General features: G+C 43.8%; 1 protein-coding gene across 12 annotated transcripts in view; it reads right to left on the reverse strand.

Moving 5' to 3' along the window:
* Window positions 1-205: 205 nt before the first annotated feature.
* Window positions 206-26,725, reverse strand: part of STARD13 (StAR related lipid transfer domain containing 13) — a 550,191-nt gene continuing 523,671 nt past the window's right edge. For 11 of the 12 annotated variants that reach the window (XM_073013295.1, XM_007960090.3, XM_073013287.1 and 8 more), the window contains 9 exons: window positions 25,593-25,766; window positions 24,297-24,456; window positions 15,104-15,302; window positions 9,752-9,962; window positions 8,795-8,909; window positions 7,695-7,916; window positions 6,894-7,111; window positions 3,786-3,962; window positions 206-2,757 (listed from right to left, as the gene is read on the reverse strand). In XM_073013295.1, the coding sequence (XP_072869396.1) occupies window positions 2,640-2,757; window positions 3,786-3,962; window positions 6,894-7,111; window positions 7,695-7,916; window positions 8,795-8,909; window positions 9,752-9,962; window positions 15,104-15,302; window positions 24,297-24,456; window positions 25,593-25,766 (1,594 nt within the window). In that variant the 3' untranslated portion in view covers window positions 206-2,639. The remainder of the gene's footprint in view (window positions 2,758-3,785; window positions 3,963-6,893; window positions 7,112-7,694; window positions 7,917-8,794; window positions 8,910-9,751; window positions 9,963-15,103; window positions 15,303-24,296; window positions 24,457-25,592; window positions 25,767-26,725) is intronic. The other variant, XM_073013305.1, reaches the window with a different exon arrangement.

The raw sequence follows: 26,725 nt of genomic DNA on the forward strand, positions 1-26,725 counted from the left end.
ACTCATCACTTTAATCCCTTAGACCCAGGTTAAGGCACCCAGACTGATAATGAATGTCTGTTGACAACAACTTCCTTGTATTTGAAGACAGTATTGACTAGACGGTACCAAGGAGTCAAGGTCATGGCAGGCTATCTTGGGAGAAATCTCCCTCATGAAGCAAGTTTTCCATTTAAAGATGAAGCATGAAAATCAACATCTATTTTATAGAAAATAGGAAATATTTAATATATATAAATTTATTTGCCTTGGCAATTATTTATTTACAATTGATGATTGATACCAACAATTGAGGTAAAAATATACATGAGGTATAAATATAATATTTAAATGCAATAGCATACTTTATTTCCATTGGCAAGATAACAATGAATAAAATACTGTGGTATTTGACAAACAAGCTTGATGCATCGTTTTTTCTCCTTTCCCTTTTCCTTTTTCAAAAAAGATGCACCGTGTTGTTATGTAGCAGTGATATGATTACTATGTGCACAAAAACAAAAAAGTCAGATAATTCGAAGAGAGGGAGAGTCAGAAATACAATCACATTTGTTTTTATTCTGTTTTAGGGATCTTCTAGGTCCTCGTTTCTGAGTGTGATTTTACGCCAGCAGCATAGGCATCCCTGAGACTCCTGAGAAATGCAGAATCTCAGGCCCAGCCCAGATTACTTGGAGCAGAGTCTGCAGTTTCACAAGATCCCCAGGTAATTCATGTGTATGTGAAATCTGGACAAGCACCCCTCTGGGCGATACAAAGCCACTCACCCTCGTGTGCCTATCATGTTTTGCAAACACGTAGGATCCCATCTCAGGAGCAGGACTAGTGTTTAGCTAGACTAAACTTCACTAGTGATCTTGCTGATGCATATAAAGTAATCTGGCATATGTGGTTAAATTAAAGATGTTATGGCAGAAGGGACTTTGTTTTGCTCACAAAGCATTGCCCGAAAGGAAAATTATGGATTTGCTGCTACATGGGAATGAAACATTTCTAGGTCATAATTCAAACTGTATGATTTTCCTTGCACCATATCAAACTCATAGAAAGCTTTTTTATTCCTCTCAATAAAATAATTGCACATTGCTGATAACAGAAACATTATAGAAATGCATATAATACAAAAAAACCTGAAAACGCTCATTTGCTTTTCTTTTTTTCTCCAACACCATTGCTAAATCGTATCAATCTCTATTATGAATGACTAAAGAAAATCTCTCTCCCTGAAATCAAACACACAATAAGTTATCTTTCTCTCCATTGCTGTTGAATTACAATAAAAAGCACATTCGATCCATTAGCAGTTGGCTAAAGGGAGTCAATTTGCTTAGTCTGTACAATAATAAATAAGGTCGGGTCAAATGCATAGGTAGCTTGGATTGGCTAGTGAAGAAACACAGAAGAATTAATAAACCCGACCATATTTTCTAAAACTAATCAAAGAACATAGTTTTGGTCTTATGTTAGTTAAAAACCCTGTCTTTCAGATTGTAAAAGGTTAATGAATTACATTTTAAGAGTATCCTACACATAGCAAAATATGAATTCCCTGAAGCTGTAATGATCTAGGGTTTGAACGGAATGGTCACCATCTCCCTTTGTGTGGTGTCTGAAGTTGAATTCAGTGCAATAAGGAAACACCAATTAACTGTGACCAAATAGGCCACTGGTCAAATGGAATGACATTTAACAACATTATGAAATGTATTTATAAAAACTTGAGACAACACAGGGGCTCCCTTTGGCTGTGAATAAGTAAAGGCTGTGGTATTCATCTTGACTTGGGGTCTGTAGTGGTGGGCATGGGAGTGAGAGGTATCGCTTCTGTTTCAGTCACTCGCACTGACTCCGGTGGTCCGTATCTCATGGAAATTCCACCTTACTGGGCCCAGTGGCAACTCCTCATCTAGCTTTAAATTTGGTAATGACTTCTCACCCTCCGCTTTGCTTTAAGGAGGAGTAATTATTCTTTCCCTGCTTTATCCCAGAACTCCACTCTCAGTTTTTGAATAACAGAAACAAAACGACACGTAAGTCTCCTTTAACGTTATTTTCCTTTGGTTAACTAATCTTTGGTTAGGTATCAGGGCATGTTCACACCGTGGTGTTAGCAGCAGGTTCTGCACAGCTTACAGGACAGTGGAGAGATGGGGCCCAGAGCCACTTGGAAAGAACTATGTGAGGAAGGGACTCACTGAGTCAGACACTGTCCTTTTCAAAACACACAATTCTATATAAAATTGGTATTTTACATATATACAGTAAAGATGGAGATATACACACATATGTACATATGCTATACATACATTTATTTACAGTTAAGTATATACGCTTCTTAGAAGCCTTTAAATAGCAAATTAGGCAACGCACAAGGAATAATCCATTTAATTTTAAGTAATATAGATAAATGTTCTCATTTTAAAATTATATTAGTAGGGATGTAGCCATCTCCAGGAAGGCTAAGAAAGTTCTTGGAAATTCTTGCATCTCCAACATTCCAACTTCTTAACGTTTCCATTTTTAGGCATTAACCACGTCCGTCAGTTCCTCTTTCTCTCGCTTTCTCACGTGCACAGTCTCTGCCATACGCGTTACTTTAGTTTCCTCTTCCCTGAGTTTGATGTCACACTGGGGAAAACTCAGATTTTAGTTTCTGGGCCCTCAGCAATGAGGGGCTGGAAAGAGTTTCTAATCCTGGCAACTTCTGCCGCACACAGATGTCCAAAGCCTTTGCTGTACCATTCTGGGGAGTGACCTCTGTGGGGAAAGAAATCAGAAAGGAAGTGGGAAAGGTGTTTTTTTCAAATCACAGCAATTAGTCATGGTGGACAGGGCTGCCCTTGGGCCCCGATGACCAGTGCACCTGCACACAGTTCGGGCTGCTACGTCAAGGGGCTCAGGACCTCATTCTGCCATCAGGGGCCTTGAAAACGTCCTGGCTGCTAAGTATTCATGCTCTCATTTCAATACTCATCACATGCTTTCAAATGATACCAACACCTCAGGGTAAAATGAAAAGATTCAGATGAAATCCAGAATTCACTGTGAAAACTCCATTTTGTCTACCCAGACCAAGAACTGGGTTTAGCACCATGAATGCCTTGAAGGGGTTGGATTTTTCTTCTTCTCAAAGAACTACCACAGGGAGCAGCAAAAGCGGGCAGGCATAAAAGAAATACACAGTCGGGCACGGTGGTTCATGTCTGTAGTCCTAGCACTTTGGGAGGCTGAGGTGGACAAATCACCTGAGGTTGGGAGTTCGAGACCAGCCTGGCCAACATGGCGAGGCCCTGTCTCTACAAAAACATATAAAAATTAGCTGAGTGTGGTGGTGGGCAGCTGTAGGCCCAGCTACTGGGGAGGCTGAAGAGGGAGGATCACGTGAGCCCGGGAGGTGGAGGTTGCGGTGAGCCCTGATGGTGCCACTGTACTCCAGCCTGGGTGACAGAGCGAGACCTTGTCTCAAAAAGAAACACAAGAGAAGGGAACTCTGATTTACTGAGTACCTACCATGTGTCAGGCTCTGCTGCTGGTGTGTGTTTCATGGGAGAAAGACAGAAATATAAGTGGGCATAAAACAGAAAATAAAGGCAAAGAGGTGCAGAATTTCAGGAAAGGGGGAAAGACAGAGGGGAGGCATACGCAGCCACCTAGGAAAGCACGCTAATGGCAACGAGGAAACAAATACCGTGAAATAAGAAATCAAGGTGACATCCCTGCTGGATGTGCCGTACAAGCTGAGACTCCCAAGATCTGAGCCTGCCATCGGGGGAGTCAGCACTTACTTCAGGTCTATCCTGCAGATGTGAGTCAGTCTCGACTTGCCAGAGCCACACGGTTCTATCAAGTACTGCGAGTCCATCACCACTGCTCGCACGCCACCCAGGAGCTGGGCTTCCTCGTGCTCCACAGAGAGCGACACCAGGGTACACATTCCTTTGGGCAAATCAGTCTTCCAGGTCCTGTAGCAAAACAATCCACACATCAGAGTCATGACGGAGGGAGGAAGAAGAACCTGAACACAGAGCTAAGGTTTGTGTTTATATTTTCCTGCCAACAACCTGGGCTCAGATTCCAATGCTAGTGACTTGGATTAAGCTAATGGCTTTCATAAGCTTGTGTAAAATTTATACAGAGAATTTCAAAGCAAAGATCTCAGTCTGGGACTTTGAGGCCAGAAACGGTCTTGCAGCTTTCAGATCTGCATTTGGAACTCCCAGCTCTGCTCGGCTGTGGAGGCTCCTGCCCGTTCTCGAAGCGGTGGTTTTACAGTCTAGGAATTAGAACTCACCCATTCGATTCATTCAGCAGACATCAATTAAACACCTAGATATGCCAGGCTCTGAGAAGACACCAAGCACATAAAGATGTACACAGTCCAGGAAGAAAAACTGACACTCTAAACAGAATTCTAAAAGCACCGAGGTAAATGCACTGATAACGTTACGCACGGAGGGCTCTGGGCTCACATGGAGGGGGCTGCGGGAGGAATATGGAGAAGGCTTCCTGGAGGAGGGGATGTTCAAGGAGAAGTGAACTGGTATGCTTAGCTTGAAGGAAAGGAAACATATGTGGGCCTGCTTATTGTCTTCATATACTTGAGTGGCTCTTGAGTGGGAGAAGAAGTGAATATGGTTGATTTGACTCCAGAAGGCAGAGATAGAAAGGTACATTTCTGTGCAGGAGAGAAGCACTGTCTAACAATGTGCACTGTTCAGAAATGAAATGGGCTGCCCTGGGAGGCAGTGAGTTCCCTGTTCCTGGAGCTATTCAAGCAGAGGTGGCTACCCCTTGAAAAAAGGTTGTGAATGGGAGTCAGGAGCTATGCGAACATCTGTGTAACAACCTCTAACTTACCTTTCTACCCCAGGGATCTATAATAATCGATCGTATTTTTAGAATTCCCATGATTTGCTCCACAAATTCTATTCCCTTACTAAGCTATCTCCTCCATGATTTCACCCTGTCCTCCTACACCAGGAAGAGAAATGGCGATATGTGCTTGACAAGAACTTGGGAATAACCAAGCCCCACACAGACGCTCGGCGACTTCCATGCTGTGACTACTCTTTTCACGAACGACGATGTGATAAATCGTGACGACTGAAAATTGTAAAGGTTTGTCAGACTAAATGCGAGAATCTCCAGCATCTCGCAGCGGAAGCTCCCAAGGAACTAGCAACGGGTGTGACATGAGAGACAATGCGGCAATCCTGAAAGGTGACCAGCCTCATACGTGCTAGACTAGACTGGAAGATGCTCTGAAGACAGGAGGCATCTCAGCCCTGTGCCTCCTCACCACACTTGTCACTTTCCACCTTCTTGTATCCTACACATAAGGAATTCCTGTTGTTAGGAACCAGATCTGGTTCATTGTTAGCCCGTGGAGGACTGCATCTCTTCTCCTTCAGGGCCTCATGGTCCACTCCACTTCTTCAAGTGTTGGATAAAAATCAGTGCAGCAAGACCCCGCCCTGACCATTCCAATTAAAATTCCATCCCTTACTATCTCCCTATCTCATACCTCCCAGGATAAGTAAGCCCATTTCCCTTTCTTATTTTTTATGGCCTTTCCCCAGTGAAGTACAAACCCCAAGAGAGCAGGAGAGTGGCTTTCTGCATTCACCTGGCATACCCAGAGCCTATCACAGTGCCTGGCACGTGGTCGTGACGGAACGAAGCACTGATAAATAGCAGGCTGGTGGGGTTGCTGGATGGATGGAAGGAGGGAGGTTCCACACACAGACTCAGGCCCTCAGCCTCCTCTGGAGGGAGGGAGGAGGCACGCTATGGCATGGCCCCATTCCTATGGCAGCCATCCTGAAACAGCTATTCAGCTTTCCCCTTGTGGAGTGAAAGCATGAAGTTGAATTCCACCAGATGACTCATGTCCTAATAACTTTGGTACTATGCCACCCTTATAAACTGCCAGCATTCTCCACCAGGATCCCAAGGAAGCAGAGATAAATACATGTATTTGGGGAAAACTGACCTTTAAAAGTCAAGGTTCCAAGGGCCAATTCCAAAGTCATAAAGAGCTCATGTGAAAAGTAACCTTTAGTTTGCCATCAAAACTGGTTTCATAAAGTGTTTTAAATATACATTTGGGAGTTTCACAATAGGTTCTTTTTACATTGCTGATCTGTGACATGAGACAGAGTTTGCCAAGATTTTCAATAAAAAAGGATATATTGATCTAATTACCTTTTATTCAGGTTCTTTAGTACCCTCGATTTCTGTTCTGGCTGATGCAATGCTGCATCTCTACTGTGCAAACTTTCTATGATTGGTTGAGTATCCCCTTCCAAACTCCGAGAGCAGGGGTCTGGAACTCAACCTTTACCTCAATCAGAAGCAGTATTTCCTTGGCAGACACAGAATCAGCAAGCCTTTTCTGGACCTCCAGGGCAGCGCCAAGGCTTCTGAGCATGGTAACTAGCTATGAGCATCTGAAGTTATACAGATGAGTTCTGAAGTCATGCCTACCCCAGCCTTGAGAGTTACACACACTTTCCCAGGGGAGAAAAACAAAATCAGAAGAAAAGCCAGTCAGATCCATTTGCATAATTTGGCAGAAAGTGCAACTGGACAAACAGCAGCTTTTCTGGGCCGTCTGCTCTGAGGAAATGAATCATATTTATGGCCTAATAAACTGTGTGCTCCACAAGGAGAGGGGCAATCAGAGAGCCCAGGCAGAGCTGTAGGCTGGGTGAAAGGACACAGGAAGTCAGGCATCAACACAGAACACTCAGATGTCACTGAGGGAAACAAGAGCCAGCTTCGTGTTCCCCATGGAGGCTGGACTTTGGTGGGAGCCACCAGGAAGTGCTCACATCTATAGCTCGTGTCCTGCCTTTGGAACAGAACATCATAAACCCTAGAGTCAGGCTCACCTGAGAACCACGAAGTCTCTGGAAGGATGGGGGGCCATGCTGTTCAGCACGTACTGGTAGATCTCTGTTTGCCTGTCTAGAGTCTCCACAACCTTCCACTGCACAAAGTCCTCGTCCCACAGGTGGCGCTCTCTCAGCACGCGGTTCAGGACCACCGAAGGGGGCGCTTCCACCTCCACAGAAGCCTTCCACAGCTTCAGGGGGTTCCCGTCGCCCACCTTGGGAAAGACAACGTCAGAAGCTGAAGAGGCTGTCTGGGAAATGGGTCCAACATTTTTTGTTTGGGCTTTTAGTTTTTCTGTCATACTTTGCTGGGTGTTCAAAAACCATCACTGATTCTATAAATTGAGAGTGATGCTACATACCTCAGGTTTAACATTTTAGTCCTTAAGCTTAAAAGAATAATAATGATCATAAAAATAATCACCAGCACACCCGATGGTTACTGTGTGCCAGGCACTATTCTAAGCCATTTGGTTTGTAAATCAGCCTTCCTCTGACAGTGGGCCTCTTACAATGCCCATTTTACAGATGGGAAAATGGAGGCACAGAGAGGTGTGTGACTTGCCCAACATCACACAGCTAAGGGGTAGAGCCAGGACTGGGATCCAGCTGTCTGGTTTACTCTCTGATTATACGCAACAGATCTCTGGACTGATTCTTTGAATGGTTCATGTGCCTCAACTATCCATGTGTGTGCCAAGCCCTGTGGACACAGCAGCTGTTTTCAATGCAAAAACACATGTCTGATGGTTAGCTGTGGCTTGCTGGGGGTGATCTTTTTCCATCCTCTGCGATTACCTTTTTGAAAGCAAGATCTGTATTGTCTGTGCTGGAGCACGTGACCCATCCCTTGAACTTCTCCTTGGCTTCTTTCTGGAGGCCCTGGATGAGATGATTCAGGTAAGTGTGGGAGGTTGCCCCGCTCTCCTCCAGCTGCGTCCCCAGTTCTTCCAGGGTGGGCACGTGGAGCTCAGCTTCCACATACGAGTTACGAGACTGGGCCACCAACTCGTGTGGAACCTAGACCAACGGATGCACGAAAGGGCAACACACTGAGCCAAAGAAATGCTGAGACTCAGAAAGCAAAGCCATGTCACCCACAATCCGGCTCTGAGCCACGGGCCGAGGGCCACACGGCCGGAGATGTTTTCCTAAGATCACTGCCAAGGACGGGAGGGGCCTTCCTAAAGTCAGGAAATACAAATATGTTTCTGAGGCTGTATTTATTATTCAAAACATTGCAATGACTTCCCCTTTATTCTTTCCATTGCCCTTTTATTTTACCTTTAATGTCTTTTTATTCAGTTCGGCAAAATGTGGGCTCAGACAGCTTTACCCACCGTGAATAAGACTTAAAACAGATAGACTTGTGAAGGGAAACATCAAACAGGACTTGGGAATAGCTTTACTTTTTTAGCACACTTTTCCCATTGACAAATGCCAATTCTATCACAAAAGTATGCCACAAGTCTGGTTCACTTACTTCTTTTACATATCTGTGGCTGTATTCATAAGCTGTCATTGGTTCTTAGCAACAAAGATCCCTCAGTATTACACACACACTCACACAGATGTTTAACCTAATCAAGTCCCAAGGTAAAATCAAATGGAACATAATTGGCTGACTGGCCTTGAACCTGACAATGGCAGGTGATGCAACTATTTGCATGAAAACCATCAGGTCTTCATACCATGGGTATGAGTTCTTGATCAAAGCCTCAATTGTATAGCTAGCTCCTCAGCTTTCTTGGAAGCAAACACCAGAGCTAGAGCATATACTATTGTCATTATAAAATCAGGAACAAACAGATAGAAACCATAAATGTAGCAACAATCCCAAGTGTCTTATCTAGTTCCAAGAGCGACTAGGGAGGCGGAGGTTCGAGCCTTTTGCTCACCTCAAAAAGTCTGTCGCATTCCATGATCATGTGCGCGAGCCCCTGAGCTGCTGCCAGATTCTCGTTGAGGTCCTTTTGATCTGGCTTCCCGGTGGCGTATTTCTTCTGTATGACTCTGTAATTGAATGTGAGTGTGCTAAGCAGATCCCACACCAAATAGCTTGTCACAATACCAAACTCATCCCTTTTGTTTTCTGTTTATACCCAGATGCTCTCCAGATCCCAGGCTTTTGTGTTTCCAAATAAAAACAATGATCACATATCTTAGATATTCTGAATCAGGCTAACAGTCTGACAGTTCACAAGGAAAAATCTTGGAAAACTAAAAGGGCAGGAAGAACAGCGGGGGATGAAATTAATCTATTTTTCCAAAGTTTCAAGCCCCTTAACTGCAAGCTCCTGTGTTTTGGTCTTAAATATAGCCTTCTAAAGATTCTAAAATACTACTGTGTGTATATTTTTCTCCTCACTCACACAGACAACACAAAACTCAAGCTTTCTGCATCACAACTGGCATTCTTCAATGCTAACTCAATAATTCTATGAATCTAAGCCCCGTGAATTAGGGTGCCTCACAAGATTTTCTGATTATGAAAAGAGTGTTGACAAATCCTGAAGTTGAAATGTAGCATGGAGACATGTTTTATCTATCTGTAATCTATTATCTGTCTCTCTCTATTATGTACCTATCAATCCTCTCTTTATCATCTATCATCTATTTATCATCTATCTATTTAGCTGTCATCTATTATCTATGTATCATCTATCTATCAATCTATCGTCGATCTATCTACCTACCTATCTATAATCTGTCTCTCTATCAATATATCCATTCATATCTATCTATCCGTTTATCCATCCATCCATCCATCCATCCATCCATCCATCCATCCAGTCTTATAAACTGTGGGAATGCCTGCTTTGGGATTACTGTTCTTACTGAGAAAAAAAACCCACCGTGGAGAGCTTTCTTTCTTCAATAAATTAAGATGAAAGAGGGAGGGGGCCAGACACACTGCCAGGTTCATAGGCGTCATCTGATTCTCTTCCACCAAGTTGACGACGTCATTCAGGAAACACAAGAGTGTCTGCAGGACCTCCCTGTTCTCGTCGGCCAGTAGCAGAATGGCAGCCTGCACGGCCTGCAGCCGCTGCTCTTTGGAGACATCTGAGGAAAAGTGGATGCCAGGTCATTGGAGGAGCAGACACAGAAAGAGCCAGCTGGGAGGCATTGTGTAAGCTCCACCTTCCTGGTGCGAACATGCACCCAGAGTCATCACCAACAACAACAACCAGAACAGCAGGAAAGGCACAAAGAAGTCAGTAATTGCTGAGGCCTTGCAGCTCATGGGAGGCAGAGCTGAGTCCCAACCCTTGCAACTGAACTCTGGATCCCGCAGTCTCAATGGCCAAGCAGGGTTTAGAAAGGGGCACCACCATCCTGGCTTTCTGTATTCTGAGCAATCAACCCACTCGCCTGCTTTCAGAAGGCTTCTGAGTGAAGTTGGTGATTAGGACTCTGTCAACCTGGCATCCCTCTTGCCCATCCTCCCTGACAAACAGTTTGGGAAGCCCCTTTCAGGATGCCCAGGGCTCTGTGGGACATGGTTTGAAAACCGCTGGGTTAGGGAACAGTAGCCTTGCCTTGCCTTTCTCCACCCCTGCCAGCCAGGCCATGATGCCAGTGCTGCACAATTCACCGGGAGTGGTGTTGAGCTGCTGGGACCTCTGACCTCATTCCTAGAGGGCCAGCTTCTCGAAGGGAAGCCTGTACATATTCCTTTTTCCTACAAATCTCCCAGGGCTTGCTTTGCAGGATGCCTGCTATTGACTTCATGTGGAGACCCAGCGTCGCCTGTTCCATAATCTTGGGGTTTATGGAAATTGAGGCTGTGCTTGGAGAAGAAAAACCAGGTTGCCTAAGGTTATGGGGGGTGTCTGGCCCTTCTCAGTCCCATCATCCTTGAGGGTGGTCCTCGTGGTGGTTGCTGGTTATGCAGGCTTACCAGGGAACTGGTTCCAACAATATGAGGTGAACTAAGTGGAAAACCACACCAAATGAGTGATAGGTGCTGTCTTTTGCTGCTCCCACCTGTGGCTGTGTTTATTTAGTGATCAGTTTAGTCCTCTCACTGCGAAAGACATTGTCGTGAGCTTGCTTCTGTCAACACTGTTGTCTTTCTTAAAATGCCATGTTCTGGTACAGGGGCCTCTACACTAGGCTGTCTGCACTCTCCAGGGGTGGGGAGGTGTGCTCCTGACAGCCTCTTGAGGTGTGAGAAGAAATCATTAGCACTCCCACGTGTGTTTATCTTTTCTCTTACCCATTAACAATACTGATCGGGGGTGCTTTATAATGTGCATAGTACATTATGGTATATCCAGTATATTTCTATTACTAAACATAAATACACATTCAGATATTTGCTACTGGCAGGAGCGCATGATAAAAACAAACTCGGAGCTGGCTGTTCTAGAAGGGATGAGGTGTGACCTTCTGTGGGGGTCCTGGCTGGCCCCAGGCTTTGTGGTCCTAGGGGGCCATGGATGCTGGATTCGCCAGCATTCCCATGCCAGAGGCGTGACGTCACATCCCAGGGCTGACCACACTCTGGCCCTGATTAGCAAATCCAAGTTCCTGGAAAAGCCTGAGCATGCCTCCAGCGGTCTGAAACCTTCCCCACTCCTCCCAGCATGTCCATTGTGTACTGGCACAAGATACACCTGGGGTTCACAGAGAAGAGCCATTTTGTTAAAATTATAGCAAACCCATTTTCTTACTCTCGCTTGGGGTGGAGCAGAAACAGATGGTACTAATGATCTCAAGCTTGTGAGAGGTGCTTGAGCCGCTGAATTGTTTTAAATACGCTGCTCCAGGTAAAGTGTCCAGTGTGTATACATTGTTTAACTTTACTAAGCTGCTTTTCCATGCCAACATTTTTTTCCCAGCCATCATTTTTGAAGAGTCACCTGTCATCTCTATTTGTTTTCTCAGTTTCCTTTCTATTCACTTATTCTTTTATCCCTCCGAAAATACTTCCTGTCCACTATTGTTGTTATTATTATTATTTACTAAAAATGATTGAAATACCTAAATTCAGCATTTGTTTTGGATCCTATGCTCTTTCAGCTTTCTGTTACATACCACGCTGCTGAGTGAGGGTCCTGCCCCTTTCCTGACTCTAAGGGGATGATTCTAGGTTTGAATTTTTAAGTGTGGATAATTTGCAATCATATGGGAGATCCTGGCACCTCAAATTCAGAATCCTGTGGATTCTGAACCCTTCTGCTCTCCAATTTCCACATTCTTTCAATCATGAGGCCTTAAAGCCTTATGGTTGTCTTTGACTCCTCCATCCTTCTCCCTCCTCCAGATGGGTAGGACTCAAATATTTTCATTACTCATCGAACACTCCAATGTACTTCATCATTTGACAAAAGCCCAAGAACTGGCATAGCTGAAAACAGAACTTCTCTGGAGGACTGAGGAGGAACCGTTCCTCTCTGCCACAGTAGCAGTTTGGAAACTTTGACTCTAGGGTCTATGCATGGAATGTCTTCTCTTCAGTCTCACTGCTGGAAGTCCCTGCAGGCAATTCAGAACCTTGATTAGTATGCTGACTCCCTGAGCCTCCATGCTCGTCCAGTTCAGTGCCTCTTGTGCACCACTTCCAGATTCCTGGGTCAATGACACGGTGCTGATGGACTTTCTCCCTGTGGCAGATACAAGGCTGGCCACTTACTCAATTCCCATTCTTCCCTTCTTCCTCATTAAGAAAGCACATGTTCTGCTCAGGTGTGAGCTGCAATATACTCAGGAAAATGGGTCCCTCCCTCAGACCCAAACCTGCCCTAAACCAAAACTGGTAACCCAGGTCTTCTTTTCAGTGTTTGGTTTAAGAAGTAAACCACTTCTGCCTGAGGGGACCAAGAAAAATGCTAAGAGCTTCTGTAAGATGTATGTCCTTGATAAAAAGAGATACATGGCCAAGGAGAAGTGCAGTCACTCTCTTCTTGCCTTGGAATGTGATTTTGTGAAGACCTGATAAATATAAGTTATGACAATTATACTGTGACCTTAAAGGGAAAGTCAAGAGAGGCTGACTTTAGCCCTGGCATCACTGAGCTGCGGGATACCCAACTCTGGAATTATGTGAGATAATAAAATGTACCTATTGTTTAAACGACTGTTCGTTGGATATTTGGTTCCGTCTTTACAGCTGAGAACATTGTAACTGTAAAGTAATATGAATTACTTTCTTTTTTTATTCTTAAAGTTTGGAATGTCTAGAAAATAAATCCCTCAACAACACCCGACAGTTCCCCAATGCTTAATGAATCAAGCATACACTCCTTGCCCTAGTATTCAATGTCCTTCCTTTATGGCCCCAGTGTCGTTTTCAGTGTCATTTGGTGTCATTCTGTATGTCTGCCATACATGCAAGCCAGATGAATACCCTGGGCTCTCCTGACATCAGTTTATGCTATCTGCAGAGCAGGTACCCAAAATGTGTTCCTCACATATCTCAGCCTTCAGTTGTCACTTCCTCCGTGAAGCCCTCATTCTTCATCTCTCTTTCCTTGGACTTTTCTGTAACCTTTCTTTGGAACTTCTCCAACTTTGTAGTGTTGGAGTTATTTATGTTCATGCCTCATCTCCCTTATTGTAAGATCCTTAAGATCAGAGAGTGAGTCTCATCCATCCATATGCTCTGCCATGCTCAGCACGGTGCCCGGTACAGAAGCCACACTCTGTAAATGTTTGCTTAGCTAAAATAAAGCCTGCTTTGATCTGGCTGCTTGCTTGTGACTCAGAAAGGGCCAAAGACATTTATTTCTTTCAAGTAATGTGGCTTTAGCCTTAGACTAGTGTCAACTTTAGCCCAAGAACTGATTAAATGTAAAGATTCGTATCTGATACTTCCAAACCATAAGGGAGGCTTAATTGAAAAATGCAGTTCAACCTCCCACAGCAACAACATCAAGAACTCCCTGTTTGGGCTCTAGCAACTTGTATCACTAATTTAACTTAACCTACTCACTTTGAAAAACTAATGTTTACTTAGTGGGTTGCCACCTTAATCTGTTTGTACAAGTGGTTCTGATTATAATCCTTCCTGAGTTTGCAGTATCATGGACTCCTTAAACACATTTTATACAGAATTCTCTATAGCACGGATATTCTTCAGATTGGATCAAGTCCATGTCAAGGTCCATTTCAGGCATATTTTGCTGAAAACTCAAAACTCAAAGTCCATGGGCCAAATGGCTTTTTTTTCCCCCATGAATTGGGATCTGGGCCATCAAAATAATTCATAATGTTAACATTGTCATATCTAGCAAAGAGTCACATGTTTAATTTCCTTCTTTTTTTTTTTCTTAGACGGAGTTTCGCTCTGTCACCCAGGCTGGAGTTCAGTGGCCCGATCTCCACTCACTGCAACCTCCGCCTCCCAGGTTCAAGCAATTCTCCTGCCTCAGCCTCCCAAATAGCTGGGATTTTAGGCACTGGCCACCATGCCTAGCTAATTTTTGTATCTTTTAGTAGAGATGTGGTTTCACCATGTTGGCCAGGCTGGTCTTGAACTCCTGACCTCAGACAATCCAACCACCTCGGCCTCCCAAAGTGCTGGGATTACAGGTGTGAGCCGCCGTGCCCAGCCCACGTGTTTATTTCTAATAACCCTATTGCAACCACTCATAGTAGGATATGCTGCTTAATCAACAATTGTTATTTTCAGGGATTATTTTAATTATACAGGCATTGCTGACAACTTAACATCATTTAAAAAAATCCAAGTGAAAATACAAATAAGTTCATTTAAGCTTAATGAAAAGTTTGCTTACTTTTCACCAATGAAGATGCATTGTACTAAAATACATTTGTTTTTATTTGCTGTCATTTTAATTCATGTCACTCTGAATTTCCTATATCCCAAAGAAATGTTTACTTTTTTAAAAAATTGAAGAAGTTTTAATAAATACCTATGTATAAAACAACTTCTATTGTGTCACTTTTCATTTTAAATTTTTGTAAATATATTGGAAGTTTGTTTTAGATCGTACACAAAACTCTTGAGAAGGAATATTTTGATGTCAAAAAGGTATTTTCAAATGCATAAAAAAATGGCCTGTGGATTTCCATACCAAACTTTGAGCAAAAGTTACTTCTGTAGAGGAGAACAGGATTACTTTCATCTTTATGGATTGATGTGTTATTCGTATAATTAAAACTCAATCTATAGGGAATTATTTTCGTTACAGTGGAAGGATGCCCACGAGAACACCAATCTCATTATTTCCACTTACACTGATAGATGTGGAGGAAGGTCTCGCTGAGCTTGTTGGTGAAAAGAGGCTCAGGGAGGTCCCGGAAGAACTGTTTCACCATATCCGCCACGTCATAAGCAGACTGGTCTTCATAGTTGACGTTCTCAGGGAAGTTCTCATTCATTTGGCGTAGGGCATGGATTCGAGACTTCACTCCTGACTTGCGAAAAAGACCCACCTGAAACGAAGCCATAGGGATGTGTCAGCCAGGCCACACTTGGTTGTAAGGAGGAGGAGGAAGCATGGGATGGGAACTGGATGAGCTGGAATTGCCTCCCAATCAGTACATGCTGAACTGTTAGTATAGCTACTTTAGGCAGTAGCCGAACACTGTCTTCTTCTCCTATGAAATGAAGATGAGAATAAAACCCCACCGCACAGGATTACTGTGGAGAGTAAGTGAGGAAACAGATGTGCATGTGCTCTGTGACCTATTACATCTTATCACACTGCAGATGTTATTATTATTTTATTCATTTATTCAACAAGTAGTGATTAAGTAACCACTGTGTATCAGGCATGCTTAGAGTTCCTAGGTGTCATTAGTGAACAGAGCAGATAAAATTCCCTGCCCTCTAGGGTTTACATTGCCATGGGGGTTTTGAGAAAGTTTGGTCAATGGGAGGTTTGGTGAAAACTATGTGGGTGGTGGATGAAAGAATCCCAGATAAACAGCCATATCCAGTGCCCTGCAGGGGAGAGTTTTACGGGAATATGTTCATGAAACAGAATAATATCCTAAGTACATATTTTGATTTAAGGGATTTATTTACTTTTTCTTCTTTGGAATTCTTGTTACTTACTTTTCTACCTGTTTGTTTTTATGCTATAAGCTATGGCTCTAGTGAGAATGAGTCCTGCGTGGCTTTTTCTTCAAACCTCAAGATAATGTCATATCATGCCTTTTTCATCTTAGAGCCCAGGCTCCTCTCTTACTTGATAAATAAATGGAACATTAAGGCATCAAGGACAGAGTGGCCCTAATGAGAATGACCGAGGCAGAGCAGAGCCCGGCAAGAATGAAGACCCTGCAATGGTTGGGCAGGTTAAGCTCTAGGCCCTCTAGAGGAACTTCCTGTGCTGGACTTAGCCTCCATCCAAAAAGGAACTGAACTTTTCTGCGCACCCTGGCTTATAGGGAAATAACATGTCTGCTATTTTTTAAATGCCTATAGGGAGTTGATTTGCTTCAACCCTCAATTTCCACAGCTCTCATTCCCCAGTGGCTCAAGGGTTGGCCCACTTGTGCAAAGCAAGGTAGAACCTTCCTGAGTTGCTGGTCAGGTAGACAGTGGACACTAGTGTCAGTCACTGATCTGCCTCCCTATACCTGTAGGAATGTCTAATATAGGCCACCTTACTGATCACTCTGTGTGCCAGGCCGGCCTCCACCCGAGTTTGGTATCTAACAAAGGCTGTCCTGATTTCTGCAACAAATGGAGAGGAGCCCTCATTTTTTTAAAATTGTGGTAACAGCAAGGGAAGGATTCCAAGCCATTAGAGCATACTCAGGTTTTTGTGTATGTCAGCTGAATGGATCACGGAGGAAATTATACACTGCTACTTTTTGTGGCCATAAAAACAGAATTCTTAGTAATATTTCTTTGCATTCCAAGGCTTATTGCTCTAATCCCACACATCAGGATATTCAGCCTGATAATATCATCACTTAAAATGTGAATTACTTTCTTTTTTATTCTTAAAGTTTGGAATGTCTAGAAAATGCCCAATTTTGCCATACTTAGATGACTCGCCACGAAGAATCTAGACAATATTTATCTTCCTTCAACTGGCAATGACTCCAAATTTCATCAAAGGGCATGGAAAGAAAGCATGTACTGTCAAAAGAGAAAAAAATTCAAGATGTCAGGTGAGTGATTATTGGGGTGAGATCCATCTCCGACTTGTTTACATCTTCTGCTTTTCTGATTTTGGAAGGAGGCCCAGGACTGTGCACACCACAGGGCTGGTTGTGCTGCACGAGTTCTCAGAATCGAGATGCCCTGAAGGTAAATACTTCGGTGTGACTCACAAATATTTATCCTCATATGAGCAGGTCTTATTCCATTTGAGAAGAATTCCTATTTTTTAACCGCAGAGAAATATCGATCAGGATCTATAAAAAGAAGAAAGCAGACAGTGTTTGTTTAAATTGTCGGGCACGTTCCTCTTTTGTCCACCATGTCTTGCGGGCTGTTTCTGAGCACACACTCTTGTGCGTGCACACACACATCCAGAGATGCTATCTTTGTATTGTTCGGTTTCCAAGTTTCTTTCTCGTTTCAGCAAATACTGTTATTTTCATTATTTTGGACATGTCTGGAGCTCTCCAGCTGCGGGCTCTGAACTGCTTGTTCTGACTGAGATCTTAGGATGTCCAGAGGGTTGTCAGGGATTTATTTGTGCTGCCTCAAATTCTGACAATAACCTTCCTGCCCTGCCCTTGTCTGTCTTCTAGGGCACACGGGAAATACAGACATATGTATATATTTTGGTTTCTGTGGATTTTTGTTGGAAGTACAGCAGGAAAATTTTCTTTTGTAAACCTAATAAAGAAAAGGTGGTCTCAAATCAGATTCCAGTTGTAGTAGCTGAAGATGGCAAAAGGGAAAGATGGAAAGAACCTCTCTTCAAAGCTAATGATGAACTGATGATTGAGCTAATCCCGGAACTATTCTATTTCCTGACTTTTTTTTTTTTTTTTTTTTTTTTTGAGACGGAGTCTGGCTCTGATACCCAGGCTGGAGTGTGGTGGTGCATTTAAGTGATTCTCCTGCCTCAGCCTGCTAAGTAGCTGGGATTACAGGTGCCCGCCATCACACCCAGCTAATTTTTGTACTTTTTAGTAGAGACAGGGTTTCACCACGTTGGCTAGGCTGGTCTCGAACTCCTGACCTCAAGTGATTCACCCACCTCGGCCTCCCAAAGTGCTGACATTACAGGTGTGAGCCACCATGCCTGGCCTATTTCCTGACTTTTCATTTGTGTTTTGTGAGACCATGAATTTCCTGTCATTTAAGCCATTTTGGGATGGGGCTTCTAGTGGTCGCTGTGGAAAGCCGCTGGGCACAGTGAGTAGAAGATGGTCTTTCTAAGGCATAGAGAGATCCTGAGACCAGAGGAAGAGCTTCCCCTTTCCATCCTCATAGAAAAACACAGTGATGGCAACGAGTGGTTTCCAATAATCATTTCTTCTTCAGAAAGTTTTGGCCGAGCACGGCGGCTCACGCCTGTGATCCCAGCACTTTGGGAGGCCGAGGTGGTTGGACTGTCTGAGGTCAGGAGTTTGAGACCAGCCTGGCCAACATGGTGAAACCCCATCTCTACTAAAAATATAAACACTAGCTGGGTGTGGTGGTGGGTGCCTGTAATCCCAGCTACTCGGGAGGCTGAGGTGGGAGACTCTCCTGAACCTGGGAGGCAGAGGTTGCAGTGAGCTGAGATTGCGCCACTGCACTCCAGCCTGGCAACAGAGCCAGACTCCATCTCAAAAAAAAAAAAAAAGTTTCCAAAGCAAGGATTTGATCTGAATTTTTCACAAGATATAGTTTTCCACATAAAAAAGAGAACCAAAGAAATTCTTTTTCTTTTTTTTTTTTTTTTTTTTTTTTTGAGACAGAGTCTCACTCTATCTACCAGAGCTGGAGTGCAGTGGCATGATCTCAGCTCACCACAACCTCCATCTCCTGGGTTCAAGTGATTCTCCTGCCACAGCCTCCCGAGTAGCTAGGATTATAGGTGTGCACCACGCCCAGCTTTTTTTTTTTTTTGAGATGAAGTCTCGCTCTTGTCCCCCAGGCTGCAGTGCGATGGCGTGATCTCAGCTTACTGCAACCTCTGCTTCCCAGGTTCAAGCAATTCTCCTGCCTCAGTCCCCTGAGTAGCTGGGATTACAGGCACCCACCACCACACCTGGCTAATTTTTGTATTTTTAGTAGAGACAGACTTTTACCGTGTTGGCCAGGCTAGTCTAGAACTCTTGACCTCAGGTGATTCACCCACCTCGGCCTCCCAAAGTACTGGGATTACAGGTGTGAGCTGCCACGCCTGGCCTACTTTTTGTATTTTTTAGCAGAGATGGTGTTTCACCATGTTGGCCAGGCTGGTCTCAAACTCCTGACCTCAGGTGATCTGCCCGCCTCAGCCTCCCAAAATGTTGGGATTATAAGTGTGAGCCACCATGCCTTCCCTGTTGCTCATCCTTCTGACCAGAGTGGGTGGCAGGCAACTGCCCCAGCTCCCTCGGCTTCGTTATGAGGAAGATCCCAGGAGGGTATAATGTTTTTCCTTCACTTTTGTGTGTCACCCATAGGCAGGCAGCCTGGACTGTCACACAGAGTCTCACACACTGAGTTTAACGCTCTGCTGTCTTGGTTTTGAAATTCTCAATGATTTATGAACAAGCGATCCCACATTTTCTCTTTTCACTGGTCCCACAAATGGTGTAACAGGTCCTGCTGTCATCTACTGTTAAAGCTCAGCCCAGCCACCCTCTTGAGAAAGGGGAGAGCGGCCGTCAGCAATGCAGAGTTCATTGTATAAGCATCTCTCCTGTATGTGATCTCTCGCTTCTTTTGAAGATAAAAGGGGAGTGATGAGTGTCCCCTTGGTCTAGTTTTCCTGTCCTCTCTCTTTTGTCTTTCACCTAAAAACCTAGCTATGAGAAAGCAAGGACTCAGCTGGACACGGTAGCTCACGCCTGTAATCCCAGCACTTAGTGGGGGCCTAGGCAGGTGGATCACCTGAGGTCAGGAGTTCGAGACCAGCCTGGCCAACATGGTGAAACCCTATCTCTATTAAAAATACAAAAATTAGTTGGGTATGGTGGTGCATGCCTGTAAACCCCAGCTACTAGGGAGGCTGAGGCAGGAGAATCACTTGAACCCGGGAGGTGGAATTGCAGTGAGCTGAGATCGTGCTACTGCACTCCAGCCTGGGTGCCAGAGCGAGACACCATCTCAAAAAAGAAAAAAAAAAAAGGGAGGACTCAAGGGTAATTTCACTGGATAGCCCCAGAGCACTGCTTACTTTATCTGAGGCAGGCAACAGGCAAAGTGACAAACAGGCAGTGGGGCCAGGGACACTTGTACTGAGTACCAAGTCTTCCCAGCATGATTAGGCTTTTAAAACTTACTGCTCTATTAGGAGGAGAGGCTGAGCATGAGTGGTGCATTAGAATTCAAATTCCATCTGAATAATATTAAATCTCCCTCTTGGCATCCTGTTTATGCTAATCTTTTTCGAGACTTAATGATGTTTATCAGGACTTCCATTTCCTCTTCTTTAGAAATGTGCTCCGCTAATGAAGGAAGGTTGGTTTTCTTCAGAAAGAGAAAGATTCGTAAGAAGAGTATGCGGCAGATTCTTATTTTGAGCATTGTAGGTTCAGCCTCTCACTGCAGTGACTTCGTATTCATCAGGAATAGGTATAACCTATCCTGTGCACAGTTGATTTAGGGCAGAAATAAAAGCTCAGACAACAAAGCAAGGCTCCTCTCACACATTACTATGTCTGAATACAAATGGTTCATAATTGAAGGCTAAACTTCCTCATCTCACCCACAGCCAGCTGCAAGGGCAAACATGAACACTCTGTTGCATCATGTAGAAACTGCTGTGCATGCGGGAGTGTGGAAAGCGGGAAAGGCTGGCAATGTTTCAGGCTCTGTGGGGCAGGGTCACCTGCAATGAGTGCTTATATGCGAGGAGAGTGCTTAGCACGGGGAGAAGCGGCCAACGCGCTGCAGGGAGCCTCCTCCCTGAGACTCAGGGCAATTCCCTGGGAGAGTGTGGGGTGGTGCTTCCTATTAAAACGTGGCGTACAAGGGGGATATTTGTGGATGTTCCCATCTTCTGCAGCTTTGAGGCTTGGGTTCTCAAGGCCTTGGGCAGACTGGAATCTTTTCAATTCCGCGGAGGTGCTGTTGGCAAAGCAAGAACATTTTGTTTGGTGTCGCTCTCCTTCCTTTTCACTCTTTCCCCTCGCTTTTCTGATTGATTCGCTTTTATTAGCTCTTGCTTGCTCTGAAATCTCCGGAACAGCCAGGTTTTGATTCCTTAGTTTCTCTATTTCTCCCTTTTCCTCCCTATTACCACCTTCCTTTTTCACTGGAGCCAGAGGGGTGGTCTCTGCGTGCTTCCCACACCGCATGACAAGGAAAGGGAGGGACGTTCCACGGCTGGAAGCCCTGCCAGGACTGGGCGCGTTATCAGGTGGTGACTGGCTGTGGTGAAAGTCCCTTCGATGTCCTACGGATTCTCCCATGTGACTGACGCAAGAGATACGTGGCTCTATTCATTTTCATTACGTTTTGACTCACTATCCATGTCTTGAAACGAGTCTTCTTCCTCCAAGGCTTTGCCGGCACCCTGGTTTTCATCTTGGCATTCTCCCAGATTTAAAACATGGACCTGAGATGGACACAGGGGTGGAAGAGGTTTTGGTGCCCTGTCTTTCTCTCTACTGATAAGACTTTTGCTTCCAAAGAGAGACTGGCCCCACTAACAGCAGTGATACTGGCACTACACATTATTCAGAAGCTACAGGGGGCAGGAATGGTTTATTGCCTACACTAAAGACTCAGCGCTGAATGGAATAGTGGAATTACATTTCATTTATTTATAGCCACTCTTGTTCAAGAAAAAATTTAAGGGGGCTTACAGTAATCTATAAAATATAATAAGATACAATTAAATTAAAGATAAAACATAAGAAAATTACAGCAAAAGGAAATAAAGACAGAAAAGGGTGGATGAAACTAGGAATAAGATTGCTGCATAAAATTAATGCCAAAAATTACATAGATTTTACTACAGACAGAACACATATTTGGCTCCAGGCTTTCTAGCAGCCAATACAGTGAGGAAAACACACCCAAATGAATGAGTTTGGTGTCCACAGTATTAAAAAACAGGCCAGTTGTCCAAAAGAAACACAATGCTTTCAGATGCCGCAGCCAGAGGAAAAAGTTTTTTCTCCCCTTCTCACAGAAAGCACATTACGTGACTTAACGACCAACATCGACTACAAAATCTTGACAGTGAATTCATTCATCCATGAGTTGTACAGGGTCACTCCTCAATGCTAGAGATGGCATCACCGCGAAGTCCACGGGGGAAAAGCCATTAATGATAAGCAACCGCAGAGTGCAGTGGTTAGGAACTTGGACTCTGGAGTCAGACTTGCAAGCAAGTGTTGGTTCCACCATAATGAACCCGGGATAACACCATTCAAGGGTGGATGTGGGACTAAATGAGGCAATTAATGCAGAACACGTAATAAAATTGCTTGAAACATGCCAGGCACTCAAGACAGGTTATTTTTATTGAACTAGTGACACAGATAGGTTGCACTTCCTTTGGGCATTCCTGAACACTGTTTTCTCTTAACGGAGCTTTTGTTGATGAGCATTAGCTGGCCATGCTCTTGGAGCAAAATATTCTCTGTGCTTGGAGAAGGGCAAAGCCACAGTCTCTAAGAGCACCAACAGGGAGGTGAGTTCGATACATACCCTTAGAGAAAGTGAGATGCTTGGAAAAACGTGTGTCTTAACAAAATACCATCTTGGGTCTATACCCACAAACCAACAACAAATGTACAATTGAGGCCACAAAGTTCTATGCCAAATGACAAGGTTGCAATGCTTTTAGCATTGGAATAGAGACCAGAGTGGGCTTTCCCAAATATTCACCAGAGCCCACCTCTTTAAAAACTTATCTCAGTAAAACACCTTTAGGACATTAACTGTGAATAATGGGTATTCTTAGTAAAACCTCTAAGATTAAAAATAAATTAAAATGTATGCTTAAGTGACCAGATTAGTTGGCTGACTCTATTGGGGCGTGATTCACAAGTCAATTCATGTTGGGGCATCTGCCAAAGAAGAGGACCCTAGCAAAGGAGCCTGTCAACCTTATTGCTGGGGAATAAGAGGCAAGCTATTGAGGCCATTTCTCAAAACTAAACAGCCATCATCGCAACAACGACAACAGCCATCCCACCCTCCACGATGACATCCAAATATGGAAAAATATTATGTGCAGATTTTCTAAATGAAAAGTGAGGAAGGACAAAGAGCATCACACATTCAGTTCAGTCAAAGACAACTTCAAATGAAGAAGTTAATTCTGTTTTTCTGTAGTGAAAATTGATTTCTGGTTCACCACGAGACCAGCCTGATTCTAAGTGTGGTCTCAGTATTGGAGTCTCTACAAGCATCACTAGCCAGGATCTTTAAGTTCATGTAGCTGAGCTCATTCCTGCCCACTGAGCCCAAGGTCCAGGGTAAATCAGTAAAAAGCACAATCATCTTAGGTTGGTACAGATTCTCTGCATGGCATCAAAAAGTATGATGAACAGAGACTATTACAGAATAGCTGCCTGGAAATATACCCACTATTCAGGGTTGCAATTTACCAATTAAGAACACAACTTTTATTTTGGACAGAATGTCTAAGAAGCTAATGGGTGTTAATTTGGAGGAGCAAAGGCTTTGTTTTGTAAACTACAGGACGGACTGCACTCTGGATTTAATCACAGTCCACCATTATGGTGGGCCCCAGAAGTCCTGGAGGCAGAAAATGATCTTTGAGTATTTTGTTTAGCTTGAGCTTTGAATCAACTCTATAAAATGAGGGGATATTTGACTTAGTTGATACTTTTGTTCATATTTTACTTGCACATTTTTAAAAGATGTAAATAAATCTGTCTTTAAGTTTTCCTGGTCATGATGCTGCTTCAAAGGAAAAAAAAAAAAGAATTAATACAAGGAGGCATGAAAAACCTAATTCTTTTTCAAAAATAATGTAACAGGGATAAAAGAACACTGGGACATCAATGGTGGCACTGAAATAATAGTTACAAAGGAAATGCAGTCCATAGCTTAACTCCAGTTTTTAAGGATTGCAAAGTAGATATCACAGGAACAAACTATTAACATCAACTTTCCGCAGTCACTCCAGGTCATCATTTAAGTTGCCAATGAGGAAACATCCTCAAATAGGATGTGGCTTGTTCAAATTCAATATTACCACATAAAGGTCACAATGCCTTTTATTTTTGGTGAGGCATGTCTTGCCTGATACTGGGCAGATCTGACTCAGTCTGACATCCCATCAATCTAATCCCATGGTTGGGGGTGGTGGGGCAGGAGCAGGGGGGTTACAGCCCTACCTGATCGAGGCAGTTGTTGCGTAGATATCTCAGTGCTTGCTGAATACTCTGAGGCAGGGGCTGTCCCGTTCTTTGGACGTGGACTATGAGAGGAACGCCAAAGACAGCCTTGTCTTTGTAGTCGGGAACTTTCATCCTCTTCATGAACTTTGGAACTGACCTAGAATTTACAGAAACCAGGTCATGCAAGCCTCCTGGGGCACACTGTGGGGAGAGGCTCTGGAAGCAAGCATGAGGGAGGCCAAGCTTTTGTTGGAATACCCAACAGACGCCGGGCGAATTCAGCATTCTCTCTGCATTAATCACAGGACACAGCCGTGCTCTGTGTGGCCCTTGCCTGCATGCTATCTCTAACTACTAAACAGCATGAGTCACGTTACCAGAATGTATCTGTAGCTCTGTTTTCAGGTCAAGTGGACAACTTTCCAATTTAATTGTGATAGACTCATCTCTCAAGTGCTGAACACTTAAAAGTCCCCAACAAAACAAAACAAATTTAAAAATTACAAGAGGAAGAAGAAATATGGCTGGGGCTGGAGGAAAAGGAAGGGAGAAAAGAAGAACAATATTTCTTGGCTCTATCCTTACTTTTCTAGAGCCAGCTGCAGTTTTTAAAGGACATTTTAATACACAAGCATATATTGATTTGGCCATGAATTTATAACCTTCTAAAATATTTTATAAACACACCACTGATTTTTTAATATGCATATTATAAAACATAGAACAATTACTGATACATTTTGTATTTTTTCAAATCCACCAAATCATCTATAATAGGCCCACATTCAAGTTCTAACATATGCTTCTGTCAATTCCTTATTACAAGGTTTACTGCATATTCTTGTTTTTATTTGCCAGTGAAATAAAAGCAGAAATGTATCTGAAGAATTAAATGCTCTTTGAATGAATCAAGGCTCTAAGTGGTAAGCTTTGCATCAGGCCAGAAGGTACAAGTGACAGCTGTTTGTGTGCAAACTGCCAGGATTATTTTATGGCAAGTTTATTTTTATTTCCTCTGTTCACAATTAATCACCCTTTACTTGTCTTTTTTTTCCTTTCTTGGAGCCTGACTGCCTTCCCTGGAAACCAACTGAGAGCTACAAATAGAGCAACGTTTCCTGTGGGCTCTGTCACATGGAGGCTACGGCAAAGCTCATGCCTTACGTCCAGGAGATCATCAGTGAAGGCAATGAATGGGTTCTTCAGAATTCAGAAAGTAAACGTGGAAGCTTTTGCAATCACCCACTTAGCTCCAGAGCCAAGGATCCCCTCCTAGGTGAACGTGCTACGCACCATGTCCAGCCGTGCTTGTTGGACATGGAGTGCTTCTCCATGATGGCCGTGAGGCGAAGCAGCGAGAAGCGCTGGAGCAGGCTCAGCTGGCTGGCCGTCTGGCTGCTGATGTGGGGCGATGCTGGGGCTGGCCGGGGCTGGTGAGACAGCTGGAAACTGTTCCATCGGAGTCGCCTTTACCAGAGAGACCATCACAGAAGCCAGTCACAAAGTGGACTTCGTAGTGGGAAACACGGGACATCACCAATGTACATGAAGCTAATCAAGATAGCGTCCGAGCGAAGAGAATTGCAATGCAAATGGAACAGAAGACACAAGTGTGCAGAATAAACACAGGACATGATTTGTCCAATTTGGATAAGTCTGGAAAAAGTCTTATCTGTTTTATTAGGGGGTTTAAACAAGTGATAGAGGAAATACTAGGTTTTTTATTCCAAATTTGTTCATGTTGAGAGCAGCTGAGACAGTGTGTGTGTGTGTGTGTGTGTGTGTGTGTGTGTTAAAGAGAAAGAGAAACAGAAAGAGAGGAAAGAGATGGAGACAGGGAGATATAGACAGAAGCAGAGAGAGCAGACAGAGAGATAGAAAAGACAGAGACAGACATAGATGGAGAGATGGAGAGATGAGACAGAAAAATAGAGAGAGACAGAGGCAGAGGATGGAGAGACAGACAGAGATAGAAAGATATAGACAGAGAGAGAGCAAGAGACAGAGAGACAGAGAGAGGGAAGACAGACGGTGCAATATAGACAGAGAGGACAGACAGGTAGAGCGATATAGACAAAAAGAGAGAGAGATATAGACAGGGAGCGAGAGAGAGAGAGAGAGAGAGAGAGACAGAGCAAGAGAAAGAGACAGAGAGAGCTGTCGAATGTCTAGGGCTGCAGAAAATGTTCTTATTGTCTTCCATGTGTCTACACTCTAACTCTTGCTCAGTATTGAGATGGAGCCTGAAGATGAAAGGTAAAGATGGTGACACATCGCTGAGCCCCAAGATACACCCCTGTCTCAACCAGAAACCCAGCAGCACACACAGTGCTATTGTTTCTACCAGTTTGGACCTCCCAGGGCCATTTTTCTAGGGTGCTTCTGAAACGGTCTTTGTAAGTCAGCTTTTATGTACTTTGTAATTG

Source organism: Chlorocebus sabaeus, chromosome 3, assembly GCF_047675955.1.
Source record: "Chlorocebus sabaeus isolate Y175 chromosome 3, mChlSab1.0.hap1, whole genome shotgun sequence".
Taxonomy (NCBI): Eukaryota; Metazoa; Chordata; class Mammalia; order Primates; family Cercopithecidae; genus Chlorocebus; species Chlorocebus sabaeus.